This window comes from Strix aluco, chromosome 25 (assembly GCF_031877795.1).
Source record: "Strix aluco isolate bStrAlu1 chromosome 25, bStrAlu1.hap1, whole genome shotgun sequence".
Lineage (NCBI taxonomy): Eukaryota > Metazoa > Chordata > Aves > Strigiformes > Strigidae > Strix > Strix aluco.
In genome coordinates this window covers 7612677-7637933 of record NC_133955.1, presented here as the reverse complement: position 1 = coordinate 7637933, position 25257 = coordinate 7612677, and the positions used below count along the sequence as shown (strand labels likewise).

The following is a 25257-nucleotide window of genomic DNA, read 5'->3' as shown; positions in this document are numbered from 1 at the left end:
GGCGTGCAGCTAGGTACCCAAACAAGGATTACGTTTCTTAAAAAATTTGACTCTCTGACTCTTCACAGCTGGTGAGTTCACAGGGTTGTGTTTTGTAGATAACTCTCAAGCTCATTTTAGGTAATTTTGTGTCTTGAGGAATTCCAGTACTGCAGACAGGAGAGGGGCTGCGTGACCGCGTCTGCCTGTAAAGCCCAGCTGCCGCGCTCCAGATCACCTTCAGGCTGACGTCTGATATGTGAATACACAGTGTGATTATAACTGACTGGACACCCTGAATTAGTCTTTAAATGATCAAGTTGAGGCGCTGATAGCGGCACTGCTGGTGGTATAAGCACAATAGGCAAAACCTGTCTGAGAGGGTGGGTGAACATTCGGGTGTATTGCCTGGTGCCGAGCCGTGCAGCGGCTCTGGGGGGAGCGGGTTTCACGCTGGCATGGCGATGTCCCGGCGGTGGCCGCACCAGCCCCGGGTGGGTCAGCTGCAGCTGGGCTTTCACTTGCCGGCTACCTGCAGAGCAGCTGGTTCACGCTGCCGTCATCCTCGTCCGAAGTGATTTATGTCTGTGGCTGCGTGCCCTGTCTAGGAGCTGTCGGGAGTTATACGGTAACTGGGTGTGTATGTCTGAAGATCCCTGAATCACTCCCTTTATCATTACTACACCCACAGGCACCTTCTCTCCCAGGTGAGGCAGCTGCCTGTTAAAAGCCGGGAGAGGAGAGCGCCGGCGCTCAGAGGGTTCCTGGGGTTGCGGATCGGCTGCCGGGTGGCATGAGGGGCAGAGAGCCCTCACCGTGAGCCAGGGACACACCGGGGACGGGGCTGCCGTCACGCAGGGAAGAGGGCAGGTGAGGTTTGGGGGTGCTGTGGGGTGCTGGCAGCTCTGCCTGCCCTGTGCTTTCCCGTAGGGCTTCCCCGCAGAGACACTTACTCTGTGACGATCTGTACAGGTTTCTTCTTTTCATAGAACAAGGCTTTGGGCCATCGCATGCGCTGGCGAGTTTTGATCTGGAATCGATTCTGGAAATGCAGGATGAAGGGTGGGGCTGGAGAACAGAAAGTGCAGCGAGCCTGGGGAGAGGTGGCTGGGGGGTGTGTGTCGGGGGGGTGGTGTGTGTCTGTGTGTGCGCACTCATTCGGGCATCGTTTCTAGCTGAGTGTTGCGACCTGGTATCGGCGCTGGCTCTCTGCCCGCTGCGGGTTGCAGTGCTGGGGGCTGCGGCTTCTCAATGTTCCCGGGGAGCTGGACAGTCCGAAATTACAGCTCTGCTGAGAGCGAGGTGCTGTGCTGGTGCCTGTGGTTTGCCTCAGCAATAACGTAAAGATCCAAAGATACAGTGTTTGGGGAAGAGGGCAATCTCTTACACTCTTGAGGAGAATCTTGTGCATGCTTTGTGAGTTAGATGAAAAGCAGGGTTTCTTTGTACATTAAAAACAAATACAGTCTGAGCATCTGATCTTCCTCTCCATTATTCTTGATTTTTCACCCATGTTATTCTGTTGTAAATCAATTAAAATTATCTCCCTGTTAAAATTATCTCCATGTAAACTGAGAAGGAATGCGAAGGACCTGGACTGAGCTTTAGACTGGCATCTTCTGCTCGTTTTCACTCGTGCTGCAAATTCTTCCCTAGACGTGTCTTTGGTGGGATGGAGCCTCGCTGCCGACTTTGGCTGTGGGCATTATTTGTCCTCCTGGGTAAGGCTCACCATACAGTGTTTCTAAAAGGATATGGGGGAAGCTGACTAAATAGAAACGCTGCTAATGTAAGCTTTGTATTAGTCCAGTATTGTGGCAGCAGCTGGGAGGCTGGTGTTTGCTAATGGTGCTGGTGTTTGGCGAAGGGCTCTCCCTGCCCCAAGCACCCGGCCGTAGGGCTGGCTGGGTAACAGGGGACCCCAGACAGGCTGGTCAGCAGGATGGGCCGGGAACGGAGCATCCCTGCAGCCCAGCCACTGGGGTCGTGGCAAAGAAGCGTTTTGGAAATAACTGTTAGTATAACGCACTTTAAAAGTGCCTTTTTACTATTAAAAATAAAGGTAATTCAGGGGCAAAATACCTTTGTCTTTTTCAGCATACACATTTTGTAGGTTTGTCCCAACCATGACCTTGTAGTTGGTCTGCTGTAGAAAACAGCAGGCACGCTGGCTGACGTCCGTGTGCTTCCCTAACACCACCCCACGTCCTGTTGTGCTCTTCCAGCTGCTCCACGGCTGCCGGGCGCGGAGCGAACCTGCTCCCAGGGAGCCTGCTACCCCCCCGCTGGAGAGCTGCTGCTGGGACGGGCCCCTCTCCTGAGAGCCTCCTCCACCTGCGGCCTCACCAAGCCCGAGACGTACTGCACGCCCCACGGAGAGGTACGTCCCCAAATCTCACATAGGGATGCTAATGCCTTTACCCATCCGACCCTTCCTACCCTTCTGCAGGGATGTGTTGAACCTGTTTTAGATATTTATCTGCCTTCCAACCCCGTTGGGTCATTGCACCATCTGTGGTGTCCCCTCGCACCCTCTCTGCTGTCCCCATGGTCGAGAAGAGGCGCTGAGCACGAACGTGGTGGCAGGGAAAGGGCAGCAAAGCTCTGGTGTGAAGCACTGCAGAGGCAAAGTGGAAGCTTTTGCATCCAAAATATCCCAGGCCTTCCTATCCCCAGACTTTTTAGTTCTAAACCAAACTCGTATTTCACTTGTCAAAAATGGGAACACTTCAGGTCTTTTAGAAAAACTTGGAAAAACTTCTGAACCAAACAACTGTTTCCAATTACTGTGGTTGTGCGGGGGCAGGAGATGATGCTCGCGGGGATAACGTTTCAGCCAGCTGCAGATTCCCAGGCTCTAAAGCTGCCACCAAATCGGAGTAAGAGTTTAAGAATAAGTCTGCCTGAGCACAGAGCTGGAAATAGGGGTGATGTCCCTGATGTGAGCACTTCCTAAAGCCTTTCTCTGTCGGTCTGGCAATGTTAACCCCGTAACTGCCATGGGAGGAGCTCGAAAGGGAGAGGGTTCAAGGCAGGACAGGCAAAAAGGGTCTTGGAAGAGATGCTCGAGAGGAAAGGAGATGCAGACCTCAAGTGGGGCAGGGTTTTCTACAGTGAAATCCAGCTTGAGTGAGTCAGCCTTCTTCTGGTTTTAATTCCCCTTCAAGTTGAAGGCCAAGATGTGGCAGTAGGTGGATTTGTTGCGGAGCCGGTGGTGCTCTCGCTGGGCTGGAGGGATTTTTGCTCCTCTGGGCTCAGGGGTGGCTGGGAGCTGTTGGCTGGAGTGAAACTGAGGCAGCTCCTGGCCCTGACAGCTGTGAGCACCGTGTCCCCCTGGACGCCGGGCTGGCTGCAGCATCAGTCCTTTGTCAGGTTGTTTTCCAGGCTGACAGCTGTGGTCAGGCATTTCCACCAGCCAGGCTCCCACTCCCTTTTTTCAGAGCTGTTTTGCTGCTCCCAGGGAACAGGGCTGTTTACTCGCTTCCCCAGCAAACCCAGCTGCTTCTCATGGGTGCTGTGGCCCATGGATGGGAAAAAAGCAGGCAATTATTTCTGCTCTGACTTATTTTTTTTTTCTTCCCAATTTCTGTTTATACTTGAGGAAAATTGTACATAAATGTACCCCTGAAATCTTCACTTAACATTGACTTTTACTTGAAGAGGGGGCTTGTACTATGGGAAGCGAGTGTCTGCAAAACCTTGAGTAAGCTGGAGTGGGCTGGTTATTTCCTTTGCCTGACCTTGAGAGATCACTCTGAAGGGCCTTCAGTTGTGATCATCTGCATCATTTGTAATCTTTGAAGTGGAGACTGGGCGTCTCTCTGATGGCTGTGATATACCTCAAGCAGAAATGATCTGTTTGGTGCAGAATTAGTGAGTGAGGTCTCATGGCAGTACTGCGGAGGAAGGCAGAGAACAGGATTGCAGCAGTCTCTTCCAGTCTTCGAGTCCCTCAGCTATTCAGTTTTCATATTGCTTATACCTTGCCTTACGAGTACCAGGGTTAAAAGGGATCTGGAACAATTAACACTGATGTGTTAAATGGGATTCTCCAATTCTAGCTTTGGGAATGGGGCCTTTTCTCCTTTCCTTTACTGAAGGGAGAGATGCATCGGTGCTGCTACCAAATTCCACGAAGACCCTTATTTCTGTTCTGCAGCTGTAATGGCTAAGGGGAGTTTTGAGTATACCATCCCTTATCTTTGCAGGAGAAATCTCCATGTGTTGAGCATTTCCTAATATTTTCCTCCCTTTTTCTGCTTCCCTAATTTAAGCAAAAATTAATCCCCTGAACTCAATTTTCCTATTCCCATCCGATAAAAAGTAAGCACATTTAATTTATTGCCTCTTAGGACTTTTTTTTTTTTTTTTTTTTTGCTTACAGGCCTTGCTCTCGTTTTGCTGCCAAATAGGTACAAATCTGGAGTCTGTTTTGTAGTCTCAACAGAGGGCACTGGGATGAGGGGTTGCTCTCGCAGGCTGCTGGTGCCCTCGGGCCAGCTGGCGGGCACACGCTGTCTGGCCCTGCCGGCCCACGCTGGCCCCAGGGTCCTCTTTTGCAATTCTGATGGGTCACTCCATTTCAGCCTCTGCTCCATTGTCTGCTCTGGCTCCAAATCCCTCTAACCTTTATACTTTGCACTACTGATTGCTCCATTCCTTGGCTGTAGGCTCAGTCTAGTGAAAGCCAGGAGGGACGCTCAATGTTGCCATTTATAGCGCAGGGGATTGCAGCGATGGTTAGAAAAGTGATGGGGGGTGGAAACCAGGCAGACCAATGGTCTGGCTTGGAAATCACTTAGTGCTTGGGAGATGGTGTTGGTGTCAGCAGGGAAAGTAAAAGCAGGAGGGAAACTGAAAATAAAATAGAAAAATGAGTGAGGCTTTCAAGACTGGATTTGGAGTCGTAAAGGCGGTGATGTGTGTGGAAAGACTCTCGCTGACCGAGGTGCGATTCAAGGCCCAGTTAACTCATCTCTTTATTTAAACGCTAAGTCTAGAGCTTTGATAGGAATATGGAGCAGCTCATGCTGCCCAGCTCCAGCCAGGGCAAGGCACGGTGTGGCTTTCACATGGATTAGCAGGTTCCCAGTCCCCTGGCCTGGCCCTTCCGAGTGACAGCAAAGGGCCGTGCGTGCCTTCGGCTCTTTGCTTTGCCGCTGGAAGCAGCGGTACCGGTGCCGTGGCGTGCTTGTACCCAGCAAATTAACGCTTCTCTGGAGGGGAGAGCATGTCTTCCCTCTGGGCTTGTGCAGTGCTTTCAGCTTAGAGATGTATTAGAAGAGTACCCCAAACACCTGGCACGTCACTCTGAAATCTTTTGCCAAAGAAAAAGCAAGAGAGGAGCAAAGATGTGTGTCTTTGTGCTTGCGTCGCTGCTCTGTTTCCTGCACCCTACAGCAGATGTGGCAACTACGTGGGTCCTCACGCCCTGACCCTGAGAGACTTTGAATTTTAAAATGTTGTTTGCATGAGGTCAAGGACCAAGATTTTCTGCCTTCTCTCACCTGCTTTCCACGGGCACTTGCTGGATATGAGAACGCAGGGTGGGAAGTTACCTTTATTGCCCCTTGTGTCGTGATGCCGTGGGGTCATCCAGGCAGGAATGGAAAGGAGAGGTACGGGAGAAGCCTAATCCCTAAATGAGTTAGTGGGAGGGGAGCGTGAGGCGGTTGGGCAGGAGAGCTCCTGGCATGACAGAGGGTTCCTCCTCCTGCTGACGGATGGTCGCAGCTGCCTGGCAGGCGTTGGTCGGCAGCATCTCTCCGGTGGTGTCTCAGCACTGAGGCGTCTTTGGCTGCTTCCAAAAATACAGGCCAATGTCTGTGAGAGAGAGTATGTGCAAGACTAATGCTTCTGTCTGCCGTATTGCTACTGTCTGATGGTTACATCTGCTTGCTCACCTGCATGGGTCGGTCAGGGAGCTCAGTCCTGATCCAAAATGTGCTGCCTGCCAGGCGCTTCAGCGGGCCCTGGGTGTGTTGGAACAGGGGAGAGCACGCTGAAATGCCACCGTGCCTCCCAGCTCAACTGCTTTCCAGACCCACGCCATCAGTCAGACTCAAGCTTTTTACACAGAAAAATGCATCCACAAAATCATGAAATAGCTGTGGTCGGATGGGACCGCAGGAGGTCCAACCCCCTGCTCAAAGCAGGGCTTCTAGTTTTGGGTATTGCTTCATCACGTCAGGGGTTTGCACTGAATAATTTGTATTCCCGACCTGTTGAAGGTAACGCAGCAACCACAAGTTGCTGCTGGGTGCTTATCTCATCTTATTCTGGCATTCAGACACACCCTGCTCTTTGTTGCAGGGATGTGTCCCTACCTGCAGTGAATGTGCGGAACAAAAAGCCTATTTCCCATTATTTTTTAATTCCTCCTCTTCGCTTCTCTGCATCTTTTTTTGCCACGCAACTGCAAATCGACACATATGCTGGGAGACATCGCGTCATTCCCTTGCAGAGAAGTTGCAGAGGCAACAGGACCCCGGCAATGCGCGCAGGGTGCGGAGATACTCTGGTGCGGATGGGCTTTGCAGACTGTCATCCTGGCAGATTTAAAATGAAGTTTTGCTGAGGGGAGACGATGTGAGAACAGACGGGGTGAAGAAAACAGGCACCCACGTGCTTGCTTTTAAGCAAGAGAAATGAACTTAATTTCCTTAAACCCCATACCTAGGATGTTTGTCCAGCTTGTGTCTTCTCCCCCATCCCTCCTGTCACCTCTGACTGGAGGTCACCAGTAAACCCAGAGCCCTCTATTTGAGCGTAACCTCAGAGCTCATTTTCCAGTGTCACTTCTGACTGGCCAAGCAAGGATGTGACATTAGATGTTATGGCTGAGAGATAGGTCTGTGCTTCAAAACTGAGCATGGTCCAGTTTAGGAAATACCTCACTGAGAAGTTCTACCACGATGACAGAACCGTGGGTGACTTTTGCCACCTTTTCCCATGGAAGATGTCTAGAGTACCTCACAGGACAGATGAGCCCTGCTCTGCGAGCCTGGCAGAGCCATGTCCTGCTGCGGGTGTTAACAGCGAGTGAAAATGGGTTGGAATAGAGAATTTAATAACTTGGCTTTAACCAGGTGCCTCTGTTCCCAAGGTAAATTATTCTTGCTGCCCACCCTATTTTTTAATAACCCTCAACCTCTTTATATACATATAAATTCCCACTGTTTTCCAGATTGTCCCCAAATAACCTTGGAACTGTGATTACTGTCCCTATACAGTATTAATTGTGCACGACCACCCAAAGCTCCCGTATGGGAGGCTGCGTGCCAGGAGCCTGCCTGACACTGCCTCTCCCTGGCGGGGAGCTGGGTTAAATGCAGGCCCACCAAGGACTCCGCAGTTATGAAAGGTCTTCGTTTCATGACTGGAGTGAAGCAGCTTCCCATTTTTGCTGATGAATAGCTTCAGTTTATTTTGGGTTGCGCACCTATGCCAGGAGGTTTTATTTCAAGGGCTTTCTACTCATATTAAAATGGCAGCTAGAGCTACTTAAAATACTTTGGTCGGAGTCCATCAACTTAAAATTGTTTGAGGTTTTCTGCCCCTGCATGAGCAGGGAGGCATGGGAGGCTGGTCGGCGGCTGGTTCACAAGGTCAGAGCAGGAGGGGAGCAGCTGAAACCCTCCACAGAGAGCGAGGGGCAAGGGCTGGGTCTGCACCCGTGTCCCTGCACACGCCGTGCAGAAGGGTCCCAGGTGTGTGATGTAATATATGGGCATTTTTACAACAGCTGGCTGTTCTTCTACATGGGTTTTATTTTTTTTCCCTCCACCATTTATTTCTAAGACATGAGTCTGTTTATTCTCAGCACGCTAGCTTTCCCTCTAAAATGACTGCCTTGTGAAATACAAGGCTGGAATGAATTTCCTTTAATCTCTGAACCTCCATAACCTGTATTTTGGGTGAGTCTTAAGAGCGGCTTGGAGGTACAGGGGGTGATTAGTGGTTTTCATGCAGACCTATGACTTCTTTTACCTTCCTATAGGCCTCTTCAGCCCCACATCCCACACCTACTCAAACAGGTACCGATTCTTTTTTGCTGCAGTCATGCTGGGGCTGTTGATGCCTGGCAGGGAGGGGACCCCGTGCTGGAGAGCTGGGGCTGGGGCTGCCCCAGGGGTCAGTGACCCAGCTTAGACCGTGACTTCTTCATTTCCATTTGTCACGTAGTCCCGCAGCCCTGGTCTATTCCTGGCGAGCCCAGCACTGAGGGATCTACTGAGCCTGTTGCTATGCTGGTAAAAAAAGAAGGGGAGAGCTGGAGAAAGGTGTCTGCTTGGTAAATCTCCCCTCAGCCCCGCTCTGGGCTGTCATTTTTGGTAATTCCCTCTGTCCCAAGGAACTTTGAGACACATAGTCAGTCAGTAATAGCAAATCCTCCTGTTGTGCAATACAGGCGTTTCACAATTTGCTCCAAGGACGTGAAATGAATTTTGCTTCCAGTGTTAATTTTATCCTTAATTAAAAAGCCGGGGGGGAAGAAAAAAAGAAAAAAATAGAAGAAGATTTTTGCATGGAGCACAGCTCATGGGCTGCCTTGGGATGGTCTATCTCGCATAGTTTAAGCTTCATTTTTACTTGGCACTGCATTTTAAGTGTGGCTGCAGCTTCATTGCCAACGTTGCATTGTAGCTACTGGAAGGCACTTGTGTGAATGGTCTAATAAGTATGCATGAATCGTGCCTAATGAATAATTTAGCCGAGATTTACCTTTCCCCTTACAGAAAGCCTTTCTTCTCCCTTTGCTAATCACAGTCAGAACTATTGTGAAGTTTAATCATTATTGGGATTTGTTTGGTAGATTATTGCTGCGGATAATTCCTGTAGCTTCCTGACAATTTGCTGCGAGTAGTCATTATCTGAAATGAGTTCTTCTGCCTGGACCTGATTATATTATTTCTGATTCTTACTGGCAGAGCCAGAAGGAGTTGATAGAGGCAGGGAAATTGCATGATTATATATTTTGAATTCTCTGTTTGCTTACTCTGCAATATTGTTATAAATATTGTAGCTAACCAACTCCTGTTGTGGATATTTATAGACAGAGAACATAAAGACTGTGGAAAATATAATGGAAACAGATCAGTTTAAAGTGAGGATCTCTCCTCAATACCTGCTCAACTGCTGAGAGCATCTGGTGCAGCACCAGTTAGTGCTTTCTGGCCAAGGCCAGCCTACGCCTTGTGCAGTTTTGTGTGAGAACAAGCAAAAAGGTAACTCTGGACAAAATTTTCCATTAATTTTTCTTTAGATTTAAAAAAAAGAAAAGGTAGTTCTTATGAAGCAAGTCTCTTTCTGTAGAAATAAGCGACTCGGCTGGCTTAGATGAGCCTGTTTCAAGAGTAAGGCAATATGTGTAAAGCATGAATTAATCTTTCAAAGGGAAACCAGAAATCTTCGTGCCACTGTGGCCCACCGGCCACCACCACCTGCTGCCTCCCGAGGCACAGATCTCTCCCAATCCCAGCTCATGTGTAGCATCGTGTTTGGGTTGGAATTGGCTCATTTGTTTTAAGTATCAGGTGGGCAGATTTGAGCACAGAGGTGGGTATAAAGTGCTTCTTGTCACTTGTCACCCGATGTCTCTGCCCCATCACTGAAAGTTGATCTCATCACTGGGGTCCCAAACATATCTGTGTCTCTGGTGTCACCTTATCCTGCCCCAGCACTGCCATCCCTCACACCGGGGTATCTCGTTGCCTTCCTGCTGTCAGCTGTTGGGCCTTGTGCCAGACGCGCTCCCCTGCTCCCCAAATCCACTTTCCTCCCAGGATGACCTTTCTGAGCCTCCTGCCCTCTGCTGCCAAGGCCGGTGCCTCCATCACTGGCAAACATTGTTCTCGATCTTCCCCAGTTTCTCAGGCTTTGGGACGTGTGGGTGTGAGGTGTGTGTCCCACTGCTCTGTTTGGGAGGCTGTTTTGCTGTTCAGGCCACTGACAACTTCCATTTGTGGTTGAAATGTTTCACATCCCTCTTGCTTTTGGGACAGCATTATCCCATAGCTCGTACAGCTCTGCCTGCCTCGGTGCACAGCCCTGGGAACCTTTCCAGAGAGCGGGATCGGCTCTTCCTCTCCGTTTCACCAGGCTGGAGATGCTGAGCAATTCCATGCCTTGAGCACCAACCTTCCCCTCTCGGTGGTCTCCGCGGGCCCCTGCGGAGCTGCACTCCCAGCATGGCCGGTACCAAGCGCTTCAGTCAGGGCCTCCCCGTGTCCCTGTGGGATGCTGCTGTGGGCCCTGTCATCACCAGCTATTTTAGCATCCCTCCGAGACCTGCCCTTCCCCGCCTTGGCCTCACCTGGCTGCTTCCCCCTGTTCCGTGGTGGTCCTCGCCCAGTCTGCTTGCCCACCCCGTGCCTGCCTCTCCCCTTGGCCAGTGTCTGGACCTTCCCCACTCCCCGTCTCTTGCTCAATCTCTTTCCTGCTGCTTTCTACACATTTCTGAGCCTGCTCATGTGCCACACGCACCCGGTGGCCCCGTGTTAGTGGCTGCACGGAGCGTTGCTTGGTTAGTCAAAATTTGGGTATTTGTTTGCTCCTCGGGGACCCTGTTTTCTCCTGTCCCCACATTCCCCACGCTGCATCTCTGTTTGCTCCTTGAATTACTTGCTCAAGTGAAGGGCTGAACTTTGAGCCACTCGACTTGCCACCCGCTGACTTCTCACCCGCTGAGCTGTTTGCTCCCGCTCCGCTCCCAGGGGAGAGCGCAGGGGGCCGAGCGTCGCCCAGAGCTTCTGGGTGTGAGAGAAAGGCCTTTCTGTTCACCCAACCAGCCCCCTCGGCTCTGTGGAAACGGCAGACTGGTCCCAAAAAGCTGCAAAGAGCTTTCTATCAAGTGTTGTCATTGTGGAAAACGGGGTTTGCTTAAAAAAAAAGGGCATTTTTAATGCTTTGCCAAAAACGTGTTTTAGTTGAAAGCGTTTTGGTTTTAGTTTTTAGTCCATAAAACCACGAGTTGTGTTTTTTAATGGGGTGTGAAGGGGACCACTTGAGTCCTGGTATTGTTAGTCTTACTGATCACGGCTCTTCTAAACCAGCTTTTCTGATGCCATTTGTTCCTTGGTGAGCCCGTGCCGCACATGTGCCCCTCGCCCCCTGGGTCTGTAGCGGGGTCTTTCCCTCAGCCAAGCTGGGATGGTCGCTCCCACCGGCCCTTTCTCTTCCAGTGGAGCATGAGATGCTGCAGGTGCGACTCGCGGCTGCCACACGCCTACAACGGCCACCGCGTGGGCAACGTCCTGCCCTCCGCCGGGCACTCGCGCTGGTGGCAGTCCCAGAATGGTGAGTACCGGCCGGGCGTGCTGGGGTCCCCTGGGAAGGGGAGGAGGAGGAGGTGTTGAATTCAATAGCTCGGAAGGAAAGAAGGGAATAAATGACTCTGCTCAGGCAGCGCAACAGTTTATTTTCCTGAAGTCCGCGTTCTGCATCTCTGAAGCTGCCTCTCTGTGCCCGCAGGTGTCGAGCGCGTGTCTCTGCAGCTGGACCTGGACCAGATGTTCCAGCTCAGCACCATCCTGCTTCACTTCAGGGTTTGTGTGCAGTAGCTCTGCTTTGCAGGGAGGTCACGGATGGTGGTGGATGGGCCCCGCTTGGCTCTCTGCGAGGTGTGGGGATGTCAGTGAGCAGCTCCCTTCAGGCTCCTGATAGGAAGCATGCCAGGGTCCCCATCCCTCCTTTCTCCCCTGTTTTTCGTGGCCATTCCCCTGGGTGTTTGGGAGGAGTAGAGCAGGGTGGTGCGTCCCCATCCCACAAAAGACTGCCAAAAAATCTCCTTGGTGCAGATGTGTGCTTTGTGGCTACAGCAGGACTGGCCGAGGGGAGCGGGGGGGACCCAGAAGTTGGTAACCCGCAGTGGAGGGGATGGCTCCAGCAGCCTGCAAAGACCTGAGCCTGGAGTGAGGAGGAGGAGGAGAGGCATCCCCAGGCCAGGAGCTGGCTGGGCAGTGCTGTTACAGACGTGCCTCTTTCCCTGCTCTGCAGTCGCCGCTGCCCGCTGCGATGCTGATTGAGCGCTCCACCGACTTCGGCAAGACCTGGGAGGTGTATCAGTACCTGGCCTCCGACTGCGCCGCCGCCTTCCCCCACGTCCCCCAGGGCTCCCCCGAGAGCTGGCAGGATGCTCGCTGCCAGGCACTGCAGGGGTACTCTCTGCCCGGGGGCAAGGTAGGATTTGTGGATTTTGTGACAGGGGCTCCCACACGTGCCCATTCCCTCTGCTGTGACCCCAGGTTCGGGGCTGGTGGCCTGTGAGATGCTGCAGAAACACGTGGTGGCCTGAAAGTCTTGTACACGTGTTAGAGCTGGCAAGGGATGGAGCCCGTGGGCACCCAGCACTGCTGAGGGGAGTCCTCTGGAGGATTCCTGCTCCTCTGGGAGGAAAACCCTCACTGCTTTGTGACAAGCGAGGTGTTATGTTGGTCTTCTGCAAAACCCTCCGTGACTGAAGTCTTTTCCTTGTGTTCAGCGATGTTCTGCAGAGACAGGTCCAGAGCACACGCTGCCCAGAGCATGAGAAGAAAGCACTTTGTGTTTCCTGCTTTTCAACTTGTTTTTTTTTTCCTTCTAAGGTGAAATTCAGTGTCCAAGACCTGGCGTCTACCATCAGTACCTCTTACAGCCAGACCATCGATAGTAAGTGACCGACCTCTTTCATATCTGAGAAAGGCAGAGGGGGATGATGCACCTCGCGGCTCTTCCCCTGTGTGACTGAGAGCGCTGAGCTGGGGGAACCCCACCGGGGAGCAAGTCCTGTGCAGACACGGCCTCGAGCTGCTGCCCCGGTGCCTCTGAAGTGTCAGGGAGCATTTGGTCTTTGCTGATGCCTCAGCTGCTGCTCTTTGTGCCAATGGCTCTGCCTCTTGCCCCGAGCCCTCTGCGCAGGTTGCGATGCAGCCGGTGCCTGGGTGCCGGCCTCCCCTCACACCTCACCCTGGTCCCCAACAGAGCTGGGGCCGTTCACCAACCTGCGGATCAACTTTACCGAGCTCCCCCACATCGCACGCCAGGGCTACCGGTCGCCCAGCACCTTCTACGCTGTGACGGAGATGCGGGTGCTGGGGAGCTGCTTCTGCCATGGACACGCTGACCGCTGCGCCCCGTCGGGAGACCTGCATGCCGTGGTGAGTGTCGGGGTGAAGAGAAAAGCTTGAAGACAAACTCTGTGGTATCGGGCTCCACCACACGCCCAGGAGTGCTCCTCAGGAGACCTCGGCCAGGATGACCAGTGGGGTGGGGGGAGTCTTTCCCCTGGCCTGAGGCTGTTCATAATCAGGGGAAATGATGCCCTGTTTTGCCTGCAGCAGTGGGGTTGTGGCTGCGAGACAGCAGCCTGTGCTGCCCCCACGTAAACCCTCTTTTTGTGTCAGGAAGAAGGTGCAGGGGCTTTATAAGGAGTTATGAAGCTGAGTGGCTGCGGGATGTTGTGCTCTGGGGGGAACCGCTCCTGCCAGCACTGGGTCTCTCGGCTGGGTAGGGAACATGCAGAAGATTTCAGCAGGCTCCTTCATGCCCAGGAGGATTTGCCAGTGCGGGTTGTTAGCTGTTGTGGGATTTTCTTGTCCTCAGGTTATGCTGGTTTGCTTTGCCTGGAGTGTAGTTGTCCTCGGGTAGGTGGTAGAGGTGGTGGGAATCACAGGGTGAGGAGCAGCCTGTCCCCGGTGCTGCCCCAGCCCTGTCTGGGTGCTGGGTGTCGTCGCTGCGGGGGGGGCAGGAGCAGGCCAGGCCTGTCCCATCCTCAGGAGGGAGGATGAAGCTCTGAACTGAGCAGCTACCACCCAGGAAGGCCAAAGTGTTGTCTCTGCAGCAGGTCCACGGGCACTGCGTGTGTCAGCACAACACCGCCGGCCCCAACTGCGATCGCTGTGCTGCCCTCTACAACGACCGGCCGTGGGCGCCCGCGAAGGACAATGATCCCCACGAGTGCCAGAGTACGGCGAGTGCCTTTCCCCTCTCCTCTTCCTGAGGCCTTTCCTAAAATCCCCCCCAGATGTGAGCAGCAGGAGCAGGAGTAAGCTCCCAGACCTTTCGCTGGGACACTGTGGGACTGGATGCTAACGTGGGTGTCTCTGAAAAAGGCACCCTGACATGTTTGCGGGCTGGGCTTTGCTCTGTGGAGCTGTAGCTGGGCGATGTACCAGTGCTTGGCCACGCCGTCCAACTGGTGCCGGTTTAATCCTGGGGTGGTCAGTGGGTGTCACGGTGTCACGCAGGGGACACGGGCACCCTCTAGTGCCGCAGCTGCTGCTGCTGGAGGGGTTTGCACAGCTGCAGCACTAGCTGGGCCGTTTTGTTGGGGATTTTTTAGGGTGCAACTGCAATGGCCACTCGGCCTCGTGCCACTTTGACCCGGAGCTGTACCGTGCCAGCGGAGGGGTGAGCGGGGGCATCTGTGACGACTGCCAGCACAACACCGAAGGCAACAACTGCGAGCGCTGCAAAACTAATTATTTTCGTAACCAGCGACAAGATCTCACCCATCCTGAAGTCTGTCTGCGTGAGTGCCCGCTTCCCCCCCATAGCACATTCCCCAGAACCCCCCGTCCGCCCCTTGCACCCCTCAGCAGTCCCATTTCTTACACATTTCCAGCCTGTGAGTGCGACCCAGACGGCACCGTGCCGGGCTCCATCTGTGACCCGCTGACGGGGCGCTGCGTCTGCAAGGAGAACGTGCAGGGGGACCGCTGCCACCTCTGCAAGCCGGGGTTTGCTCAGCTGGCCAACGCCAACCCCCTGGGGTGCCACAGTGAGTCCACCCCGAGACATCCCCTGCTTCCTGGGGTGCTGCCACCCCACCTCTGTGCTCGGCATCCCCAGTGGCTCTGAAAGGGAGCTGGCTCCTGGCCAGCTTCAATTTGGGGTTTCCAAGCTATTATAAAACCTCCTCGCTCAGGCTGTGGCCCATCTCAGGTGTAAGTTTGACAAAAAGCAGAGGGCGGGTGGAGTTTGAGGCGCAGGTAGGGCTGTATTCCTCTGCCGAGCGCCTGCCGGGCTGCTGGAGGCGATGGTGTGTGGGTGAGCAGAGCTGTGCACAGCAGAGGGCAGCCGTGGCTCAGGCCAGCGTCGCGTTGTGGCCAGGCTGGGGGCATGCCGAGGCCTCTCGGGCTGCCGGGTCTTGCTGCAGAGCTTGAGGGGGCAGCACGGGGTTAGAGTGAGGTGCGGGTCCCTTGTGCTGAGCTCAGGTGTGAGGGGAGAGGCGGGAGAGCCGGTCTGTGGGTGGCTGCAGGGTCCTTCTGTGGAGCTTCGTGGGAGGCCGGGCTGGTGCTCTGCACCCATTTTTAATACGACAAAACCTTCCTCATTTCAGGATGCACCTGCAACGCGCTGGGAACGCGGCAGGACATGCCCTGCGACGACGAGACAGGGCGGTGCTTCTGCTTGCCCAACGTGGTGGGCAACGACTGCGGCCAGTGCGTGGCTGAGCACTGGGCGATGGGCAGTGGCCAGGGCTGCCGGCCCTGTGGCTGCCACCCACCCGGCTCCCGCAGCCCCCACTGCAACCAGGTACTGCCCAGCCCACCCTCTGCATCCTGGGGCCAGGTGCAGCAAATCCCAGCAATTTTTCTTTTTCATTTCCCTGCCTTCTTTTGTGATTGCACCTCACTTTTTTCCTTTCCCAACACTGCGAATGCTGCTGTGAGGGGGTCAAGCTGCACAGCCGTGGGCTGTGCATTCCCTAGCCTGTCCTGCTCTTATTTTCCTTTCCCCATTTCCTAGAAAACACTGTGACAGGCTGTTCAGGAAAATGAAAGAAGCTGGTAATTATCAAGGCAAGATTAAGCCATTTTAAAAGGCCTCATATTCAGCAAGGAAGCCCTAATAAGAGATCTTCATACAGGCGAGGCAAGTTAATTATCCTCATTTGTCAATGAAAAGCGTGTGTGTCACTTCAGGCTTAAGAGACAACTGGAAAAATTAAAGTTAAAAGTAAAAAAAAAAAAAAAAAAAAAAGACAAATTCTAAGAGCCAAAGATAGGTCCCAAAGAGCTCAGCACAGGGAGGAGACTTGAGATCACAAAGCGGCTGCTTGTGGGCCATTCCTTTGTCTTTGAAACAAAGCTTAAAACTCGGCTTTGCAATGCTTGGGCTGTTTGGAGACTCTTTGCATCGCAGGAGCAGCACTGATATGTCCTGGGGCAGACCAGTGAGGAGGTTGTCCGTGTGCTGGCTTTAGTGCCCAAGAGCAGTGGAGGGACGACTTTCCCAGGACAGTGCCCAGAGCTGGGTCTCCCCGATGTGTTTCTCTTTCCGCAGTTCACAGGGCAGTGTCCATGCAGAGAAGGCTTCACGGGACAGACGTGCTCTGTCATGCAGGAGCTGGTCTGCCCGGACAGGCACTATGGAGACATCCGGGTGGGGTGCACAGGTAGGCAGCATCCCTTTCATTGTGGCTTGGTGTTCCTTAGCGCTGTGAAATCCTGGGTTATCTGGGGACGAGCACCTGACCTGTGTCCCGACATCAGCATTTCCCATGCTATTTTGCAAGAGAAATTTCCTTTCTGGAACAGCCTCCCAGTTCATCCCCATCTCCAGGTACCCACCAGTCCCCTCCTGGGAGCCCTGGGTGAGCCCCTCGGCCGTACAGGGTCAGGGCTGGGCAAGCAACCGGGCTTGGGGGCTCTTCCCGTTCCTCTGCTGGTGCCACCTTCTTCCCAGATGCCGCAGGGGCTGATGGGTGGGGTTGGGCTTCAGACTGTGTTGGCATCCCATTAACAGGGTCTGATTTTATACGTATATAATTTTTTTTTTTCCCCTCTTTTGGCGGGCTTCACCTCTTCACCTTTCCACCACCCAGAGTGCGACTGCGACTTCCAGGGCACGGAGGACGTGGGGTGTGACAAGACGACAGGCCAATGTCTCTGCCGCCCGGGTGTCACGGGCCCCCGCTGCGACCAGTGCCAGCGGGGCCACTGCAGCACCTACCCCAGCTGCGAGCTGTGCCACCCCTGCTTCCGCGCTTACGACGGGGACATCCAGCGTCTGCGCCTGCGCCAGGCCGGCCTCGGCAACTCCACCTCGCAGCTGCCCCTCGGGAGCGGGGGCTCCCGCCTTGGCCCCCGCCTCTCACAGGCCGAGGGCGACGTGCAGCAGGCGCAGGGCATCCTCGGCCGCTCCTCCACGACGGAGCAGAGCCTGGCCCGGGCGGGCAGCGCGCTCGCCGCGATCAGGTGAGAGACGGATGCTGCTAACGGGGTGCACCCCTTAGTCGGGAGGAGATGCTGGCTTTTTCATGTGTGCTCACTCCGTTTGTCACACTGAGTCACTTGCACGTGTTCTGCTTTGTTTCTGTACCTGAAAATCTTGCTCTGCTCACGAGGTGGCTAGGGATGCAAGAGAACAGCAGCACTTCCACGTGTGCTTGTCCTGTGTGAAATGTTGCAAAGGCAGGAGGCTGGTGGATGGGCTCTGGACAGTTGACATCTCAGGGTGTATTCAGCGTGCCTGGTCCCTGCGTGGCACGGCCCTGCAAGCTGGCCCAGGGTGGCAGAGCCGTAGCCCAGTCCTGTTCTCTGCCACCTCCGCAAACCTGCGAGGCCGCGGCGTGTCCTCGGCTGCCAGCTCAGAAATGCTTTTCCCCAGGTGTTGGCAGTGTCCCAGCACAGATGAACCCTGCTCTCTGTCTACAGGTGCTTTGCTCTCTGCTTGAGTTCATGTTTTCTGCTTTTTGTCTCCCAGAGAGCAGGTCCAAGGCATAAACCCTGATCTTCATTTTCTGGATGAGACTGCCTCTCTATCAAGGGAGCTCGAAGCCCTCAACAGCAGCTTGCTTATCGCTAACACCCAGTATCAGAGCAAGAAGACCCAGTTTGAGACCAGCCGCAGCACGGATCTGTCAGGTACAGTGCTGCAGCTGTAATATCTCTTAATTTGCAGCCGTTAATTTATCTCAATGTGACTGTGCCTGGTGGTTTCCCACTGGCTGGGTGGATGAGATGGAGTTTTTAACCTGCTGTCAGTTTAGGAACAGCAAATAGATCTTCCCTCCCCAATGAGAGGGACACTTTCTACCCAGCCTGTGCCAGGTCTGTGACCCAGGATTTCATGCTTTCGGGTTATTTGCTCCGGCGTTTTGGGGCAGGGCAGCTCACTCCGCAGGCACCGCGTTCCTGTCCCCTGGACAGCACAAACCTTGCTGCCGGGGCGTGGTGGGAAGGGGGGAGCCCCGCTGGGAGCGTGTCACCGAACCCGCGAGGAAGCTGAGATAATGAAGGTTGTGCACAGATGGAAGGGATGGAGGGGTGGGGAAGGGAGCCAGGCGGCTGTCAGGCGCTCAGGAGAAGAGCTAATTAAGCTCTGTGATGATGCTGGTGGTAGGCTGCCATTGTATCCCCACTGCAGCTAATTCTGAGTGTCTCACTGCTGCCTCCCCCTCCTCGCCGCAGCACGTGACCCACCCGGCCAGGGTCCTGCAGGTTGGCCAAGCAGGGCTCAGAGCTCCCCATCCCAACCGCCCTCCTTCCTGCTGGAGGGGAATGGGGGGCCTGCTCGGGAGCCAGGGAAAGGGCTCTGTGAGCCCTGTTCTGCCCTGCCAAAGCTCTTCTGGGCTACATGGAGCAAAGCCCTGATTGTGCATGCACGTGCACACGTCATCTTGCTTTAGTTTTGTTTCAATCTTTTAACCGCAACCCAGAGTTCAGTCCTTCAGGAGAGCTCTGTAGGAATGGCTGAAAGGCATTTGGAAATAAAAGGAGCTTTTTTGTTATGCCTTAGTGACTAATCACTCTGGCTGTGTCCCACTCCTCTCTGTGCACACATCCACTCGCAGGGTACAGTCAATGCCTTCGTTTAGGCTTCATTCTGCTGCATTTATGAGTCATGGAGGCATTTGTGTCATTTATCGGTTTTATTCCTGCAGGAGCCTTCAAGACAATCAGATCTGCTTACCAGACATCCACCAATGCCAGCGGCCTTGTTGCCGGTGCCTCGGGGCTGCTGGCCAAGTCCCGGGAGAGCCGCAGGAGCGCAGCGGGGCTGGAGGTGGGGCTTGCGGAGTCCACCTCTGGGCTGCTGACCCTGAAGGGCGAGATAGCCTCATCTCCCAACCTGAGCCCTGTCATAAATCAGGTGAAGATACAAAGTGGTTTTCTGACTTCCCCGCTGCGCGTATCTCGTTTTCGAGAGGGCCCTGCAGTGCTCAGGAGGCAGCAGTCTCATTCTGCAGTCATGCATCTTTCCTCGAACGGTCTGGCATGGCAGAGCAGTGTCTCTGTCCAGAGAGACTCATAAATGGCATCTGAGCAACCTGCTGCTTTGGGACATCAGTGGAGAATTGTCTGAGCATGCCCTGCCTGGGGGTCGCAGAGACCAGAGTGTTGTCAACCACCCCCTCCCAGGCACACACTTCTTCCTCCAAGGACTCTCTCATCTGTCAGTTCTTGTATCTCAAAGACCCACTTAATTTCTGGATGAGGCTTCTTCTATTTCTCCTTCGCTGCTTTTTTATTGCCATGGAGATCCATTTCGGTGTCTCCTAATGCACGGTTGCTGTGGAGACCACCAGCCTCCCCTCTCTGCTTTTCAGGGCACCAACATGTTCCCAAGCGACCAGCCTGTGCCGGTGCTTGCGCTGGCTCCGGGTCCACATGTGCCCCTGCTCCAGGGTGCTCTTTGGTGGGTGGTAACTCTAGAAGGTGCTGTGCAATTAAACTCACTGATGTCCAGGCAGGAGGGCAAGGTCTCCCCATCTCATTCTCCCTCCCAAAGCAAACTGCACAGGTTGGACAGGGTTCCCCTGCCACGAGGGGAAGAGTTGCTGTCCTGAGAGTAACTGAGATGTTTGCTCCATGCAGTTACTCTCTGTGAGCCACTGGGGTTTAGCTCCTGCTTTGCTCCTCTTTATGCTCCAGCTTGGGACAGTGAGGAGATGCTGATGTCGAGGAGACCCTTGGCGAGGGTCTGTCAGAGCTTCGGCCCCTGTGATGTGCTGGTTTGCTTCCGTGGGGGCACTGAGATCTCACAGCGAGGCGAGTGCCCTCCCTGCCCCAACCGCTCTCTCCCTCCCCAGATCTGCGGTGGCTTCCGAGCAGAGACGTGCACACCCGCCCGGTGCGAGGGGCTGCTCTGCCCCCGAGACAACGGCACTGCCTGCGGGGCCGGCCGCCCCTGCCACGGCATCTTCCCGCTGTCGAGCGGGGCCCTTGCCGCAGCCAGCGAAGCTGCCAGGGAGTTCCGCAGCCTCAGTGCCCGGCTCCGGGAGATGGCGCAGCTGGTGAGTGCGTCCTTTGGGGTCAAGCAGCAGAGCCTGGGGGACAGGCATGGAGAGAGCGAGCTGTGATAAATACTGGAGTCTTGATCATTTGGGCACCTTCACAAATTCAGGAATTTTTGAGTGGGAGACTCCCTGCTGTGTGCGTGGGTCCTGCCTCCCCCCCAGCACAGGAGCCACCAAGCTCGCAAGCGGCTCTGGAAATGTCGCAGGGAAGCCTGTCCTCCTCCTGGTTTGGGATTAGGGTGGCAGAAGGGGTGGGGATGTGGAACCCCCTCTGTATCTGCTCTAACATTTGATGCGCTCTGCTAGAGTACATGTGTCACTGCTGTTGCAGCTTCTTTCTGCAGCTTCTAAGGAGCTTGCAAAGATAAAATGAGTTTTCAAACTCATTCAAAATCCATTTCAAAGGTGTTTTAAAAAGCTAAACAGTACTGTCCCTCTTTGAGAGCTTCCTTTGTAAATCCAACCCTCAGTCTTTAACATTTACAATCTTTTAAAGTGGTGGCATATTAAGAATGGGGAATAGCCTAATTTCAAAGTGCCTTGCCCAGTTCACTCAGAGTTGAGGTAGGGCTGCTGGGATTCCAGATCAAGAAGAAATGGCTCCATCAGGATGTCATTGTTTGCAGATTAAAACGACAGAGACGTCTGCGAATCAGCTTCAAAGCAATACTCGGCGGCTGGTGGACCAGATGAGCGTAACGAGGACCCAGATAGAAGGAGATGTGCGGCGCATCCAGCAGTTCATCCAGCAAGTTCGAAACTTCTTGTCAGGTAGCGCTCTGCAGGCTGTAAAGTGTGTGTGTGCGGGTTGGTTTGTGCACAGAAAAAACTATTTTTTACAGTGATATAATGTATGAGAGTACAGTACAAGAGAGGCAGCTGAATAGCTCACTCCAGTTAAGCTCTTGGCTATCCACTCTGTCTGCAGACGGCTATTTACGTAGCAAAGGTAACGCGCATCCCCTGAGGCAGCAAGGGAGGCTTGGACAGTGTTTTCTGAAAAACAGAGAAGGAATTTCAGCAGTACACAAGTCCCTGACTTTGTCAGTAATTGCAGCTTGGCCAGCTGACTTGCTCAGGCTTAACTGTGCTGTTCAGACTGACCCAAATTAATCCCGGCTGTTCTATCTGTGTCGACTTCCCTGGGATGTCTCTGGGGCAATCCCTGCCTGCTTCCTCACAGAGGCGTTTGGGGCCATCTGTGAGGTCCATGGGGCAGGAGGTACCACGTGGCCTTGACCTTCTGTGCATGGGTCTTGGTGGAGGGGTCTCCAACATCCCTCCCGGACCTGCTCTCAAATATTACCTCTGAAACAATGAACTGAATTAACCTAAGTGAAAGCTGTGAAGGAGGTGATCTTTTGTCTGTAGCACGGACAAGATCTTGCTTCGAGTCCTGCGCTCTGCTGCAGTGCCCTGTGCCATCGCCGGGGCTCGAGGACAAGCCCCTCCCCACGGCTGGTGCTCTCCAAGGATTTGCTGTCGGCATTGACCCGATGCGGAGAAGTTTACTGGCAGCACTCGCTGACCGGAGATAAACAGACAGGTCTTCTCTGGAGCAGACTATTAATCAGACGAGAATTCCTTGTTGGCCTATAAACCAATGGGATGACTTATCGTTCGCAGACAGATTGTAATAACATAATGAGCCTCATGAGCATTAGCTGAATAAGAAAATCAGGTCATTTGGTGCTGCCTGGTGTTAATGATGAGTGAAGATATTTCTGAGCTAATCACTAGGCTAATGTCCCTTGGGCTCTGCCTGCTTCTGATTCCTCAGATTTATTAACTTTTATTTGTGAAATAAAAAAAGGTTTGTCTTGAAACATAACCTCATCTGCTCAGTGAGGTCTACCTGACTGTGTTCTGGGCTTAGCCCTGGTGTTCGTATTGCCCAATTAAAGGTATCATTTCAGTCCCTTCCTGAAAGTTTTGCTCACGTGAATGAGAAGTACATTAAATTCGAGGGGATTAAATTCATAGTGGATCCTGGCAGCTGTCTGAAATGAAGAGACTGTGTGCGTGAGAGTATGCACGGCTGGATGTCTGCCCTCGTCCTCCCTTGCATTTGCACTCCCACCTTTCCTCTCTCCCGTTTCTGACGCCATCTGTCCATTTGCTCTGCAGACAAGGACACGGACCCTGCCACTATCCAGGAAATCAGTGAGTCTGTTCTCTCCCTGCGTCTCCCCACGGATGCTGCTGCAGTTCTGAGAAAAATGACCGAGATCCAAAATTTGGCGACTAAGCTGCAGTGCCCGGAGAGCATCCTCGCCCAGACAGCCGAGGACATCGCCAGGGCCAAGCAGCTTCAGCAGGAGGCAGAACAGGCCAGGTCGGTTGGGTTCAGGGGCTCTTGGCAGCTGAGAGTCACTCAGCTGCAGTGAACGTGGTTGTTCTCATTTGTTTGAACATGGTTGTTCTCAGTTGGTTGAAATCTCGCTCTGCTGGAGTTCTACTGACTTGCACAATCTGAAGTTTTAGGCCAGGATCTTCTGTGTCTGTACAGAGCCAAAAAGAATGAGTCTGCAGTCTCTACAGACACCTCCCTGGTGCCCCACTACAGATAAAAAATCTGGCTGCCAAGAATAGATCCTGTTATAGATACTAGAACAAGAGGGTCTTTACCAAAAGTAATGGAGACTTTTCTCTCTCTCGAGTCCCTGTGATGGGAGATGACAGGGTTGCCCTCGTATTACTTGATATTGGTGACCTACATCCTAATTGCACAAGAGAGATTAAATGGGCTATTTGTTTTCTGGGTGAAAGTTGGGAGGATTATCTCATGGTCCCTTAAAAAGTAATTACAGAGTGTCCTTGCAAATTTGGAGCATCTGCTTTGTCACATGTTGACTTGCAGCAATATCCCAGCGAGAAGGTTAGGGGATAAGGGTGTAAACTCCTTGATAGTGTCTGACACCTGCTTAACCTGCTGGAAGTGATGAGACAAGGGAGTCTGGCTTTCTACGGAGAGCTCTGTCACCCAGCCTGAATAGTCCCTCTGCAAACAGAAAAGCATTCGTTGAAACTGGTTCAGTGGTGATTGCTTTCCCTTCAGTGCTTTTTCTTGCACCATTTACAAAATAAATAAATCTAACTAGTTTAAAGGAAGATGTTTCCCTTCCCTTCTCAGTTTGTCTCCTCTGCTTGGGGGTATGAAATGGAAGTAACGCTTCTCTCGGAAGGAAACCTTCTGGAGTGCAGTGTGTCCAGATGTGTGGGTCTGTGGCTTTTGGGGGATCCTGTCTTGCTTCTCAAGCTTCCTTATTTTGCCTCTGCAGCCGAGACTTTCTAGTCCACACCGTTATGTACACTCACTCCTGGCTGTTTCCCCAGGAACCGGGCGAACTCTGTGGAGGGCAGCGTGGAAGAGGTGGTCGGGAATCTGCGACGAGCCAACACGGTGCTCCTGGAGGCCCGGGGTGCGATCAGGGGCTCCGGCTCTTCCCTTCGGTTCATCCAGGAGCGCGTTGATGAAGTGAGTGACGCGCAGTGACATCCCAATAACCACGCTGTGCCCTGCTCACCGCTCCTTTGAAACTTCCCTGCTTGGTAGAGTCCTGCTCCAGTGCAGCTGGGAAATGGGGCCTGGTGAGGCTTTTGCTGTAAAAATCTCTTCTTTCTGCTGAGCCTCACTTGTGTGCTTCTCCAAACTCCAGTCACGGTCCCTGCCAGAGCCCCCCGAGACAAGCCCTGGGGCTGCCCTGCGCAGGGAGCCGCCCCTGCTCCCCCTGAACCCTGCTTCTGTGATACATCCGTCAGGCAGAGGAGCTGCACAGAGGAGAAAAACATCAGGAGTGGGGTTTGGATGTGATTTCCTTCTTCACATGGAGTGTTCTGCTTTTAGATCGAGGCTGTTCTTGGTCCAGCCGAGAAGAACGTGAAGGCCATTGCGGCCCAGCTGGACGGGCTGATGGAGAGGCTGTCGCAGCTGCAGCACGAGGCGGAGCAGAGCCGTCTGCGGGCCACCGACGTGCAGCGGACGGCCGGGGAGGCGGGCGAGCAGGCCCGGAGCGCGCAGCAGGTACCGGCCACGGGCCACGGTGGTCACAGCTGTGCTCCGCTTCCCTGCTGTCACTGGACAGCAAAGCCAGCTGTGTCCTGGCACCATTTTAGATAAGGCGAGGAGGCTTTCCTGTCCCAGCCACGGCTTGCACGCTGTGTGTCACTTCCTATTAATCGGATGCAGTATCCCACTACTGAATTTTTCCAGGACCTTCCTCAGTTGTAACGCCTTTACTGGAAACTCATTTCTGCTGTATCTCCCGCCTGAGGCAGAGTAGCCCCTACAGCTGTCAGTCAGCATCTTTGTGAGCGCATCACAAACTCACGCATTTGCACAATAACCTAGTGACAAAGCTCTAGTGCAGCATCCATTTAATACTGAAAATTAATATTGGAAATTAATATTGGATTCAGCATTAGAAAATCCTCTCTCCCCCAGTCTATTTGCTTGATTCAACCTGCACTGCTTATTTGCTTTCCCACAGGCTTTTGGACAAGTGAAACAAATGTACGCTGAGCTGAAGAGCAGGGTGGGGCAGAGCCCAGCCCTGGGAGAGCAGGGCAGCAGGGTGCAGAGCATAGACCTGGAGGCACAGGCTCTGTTTGAGGAAACTTTGGCCGTGATGCTCAGGATGGAAAGTAAGACTCTTTGTGAACTCAATGTAATAATCTCACACACTGGGGAAGGGCTTTTGGCTCCCAGACTGGGGAGGGAAAGGAGTTAGGAGGAAGACAACGTACTTCTGGCAGTGACACGGTGTGGGTTCGGGCTGTATCTGCTGGTGCTGTCCCAGTAAATTTAGAGTTTGTGAGGGTGCGTGTGTCCCTGTGGAGGGGACCCCCTGCCTGCAATGCCCATGTGCCCCCATTTTCCTCCACACACTTGCTTCCATTTTTAAGCTTTCAAAACTAATGGCTTTGTTCAAAGCAGTTGTGTTGGGGTATTTTTTTGAGGGGGAGAAGGGAGGAATGCAGGATGTTGGTTTTTCTTGCCCCACCAGAGCTATGCAGGAGGGAGGTGGGGGCTCAGCCCAGGCTGTTGGGGGGGT

At 53.5% G+C, this 25257-nt stretch overlaps 1 protein-coding gene across 1 annotated transcript in view; it reads left to right on the top strand.

The window, feature by feature from the left end:
- The first annotated feature begins 437 nt into the window (after positions 1-437).
- The window catches only part of LAMB3 (laminin subunit beta 3), a 25306-nt gene continuing 486 nt past the window's right edge, over positions 438-25257 (top strand). Inside the window, exons 1-27 of the mRNA XM_074850318.1 lie at positions 438-473; positions 518-607; positions 969-1061; positions 1155-1251; positions 1636-1700; positions 1801-1993; positions 2077-2088; positions 2205-2359; positions 11163-11277; positions 11452-11525; positions 11977-12159; positions 12564-12627; positions 12940-13115; positions 13799-13922; positions 14300-14488; positions 14582-14737; positions 15299-15495; positions 16246-16357; positions 16787-17159; positions 17668-17828; positions 18848-19056; positions 19997-20200; positions 20830-20974; positions 22331-22538; positions 23540-23681; positions 24051-24227; positions 24694-24847. Of these exons, the coding sequence (XP_074706419.1) occupies positions 438-473; positions 518-607; positions 969-1061; positions 1155-1251; positions 1636-1700; positions 1801-1993; positions 2077-2088; positions 2205-2359; positions 11163-11277; positions 11452-11525; positions 11977-12159; positions 12564-12627; positions 12940-13115; positions 13799-13922; positions 14300-14488; positions 14582-14737; positions 15299-15495; positions 16246-16357; positions 16787-17159; positions 17668-17828; positions 18848-19056; positions 19997-20200; positions 20830-20974; positions 22331-22538; positions 23540-23681; positions 24051-24227; positions 24694-24847 (3904 nt within the window). The remainder of the gene's footprint in view (positions 474-517; positions 608-968; positions 1062-1154; positions 1252-1635; positions 1701-1800; positions 1994-2076; positions 2089-2204; positions 2360-11162; positions 11278-11451; positions 11526-11976; positions 12160-12563; positions 12628-12939; positions 13116-13798; positions 13923-14299; positions 14489-14581; positions 14738-15298; positions 15496-16245; positions 16358-16786; positions 17160-17667; positions 17829-18847; positions 19057-19996; positions 20201-20829; positions 20975-22330; positions 22539-23539; positions 23682-24050; positions 24228-24693; positions 24848-25257) is intronic.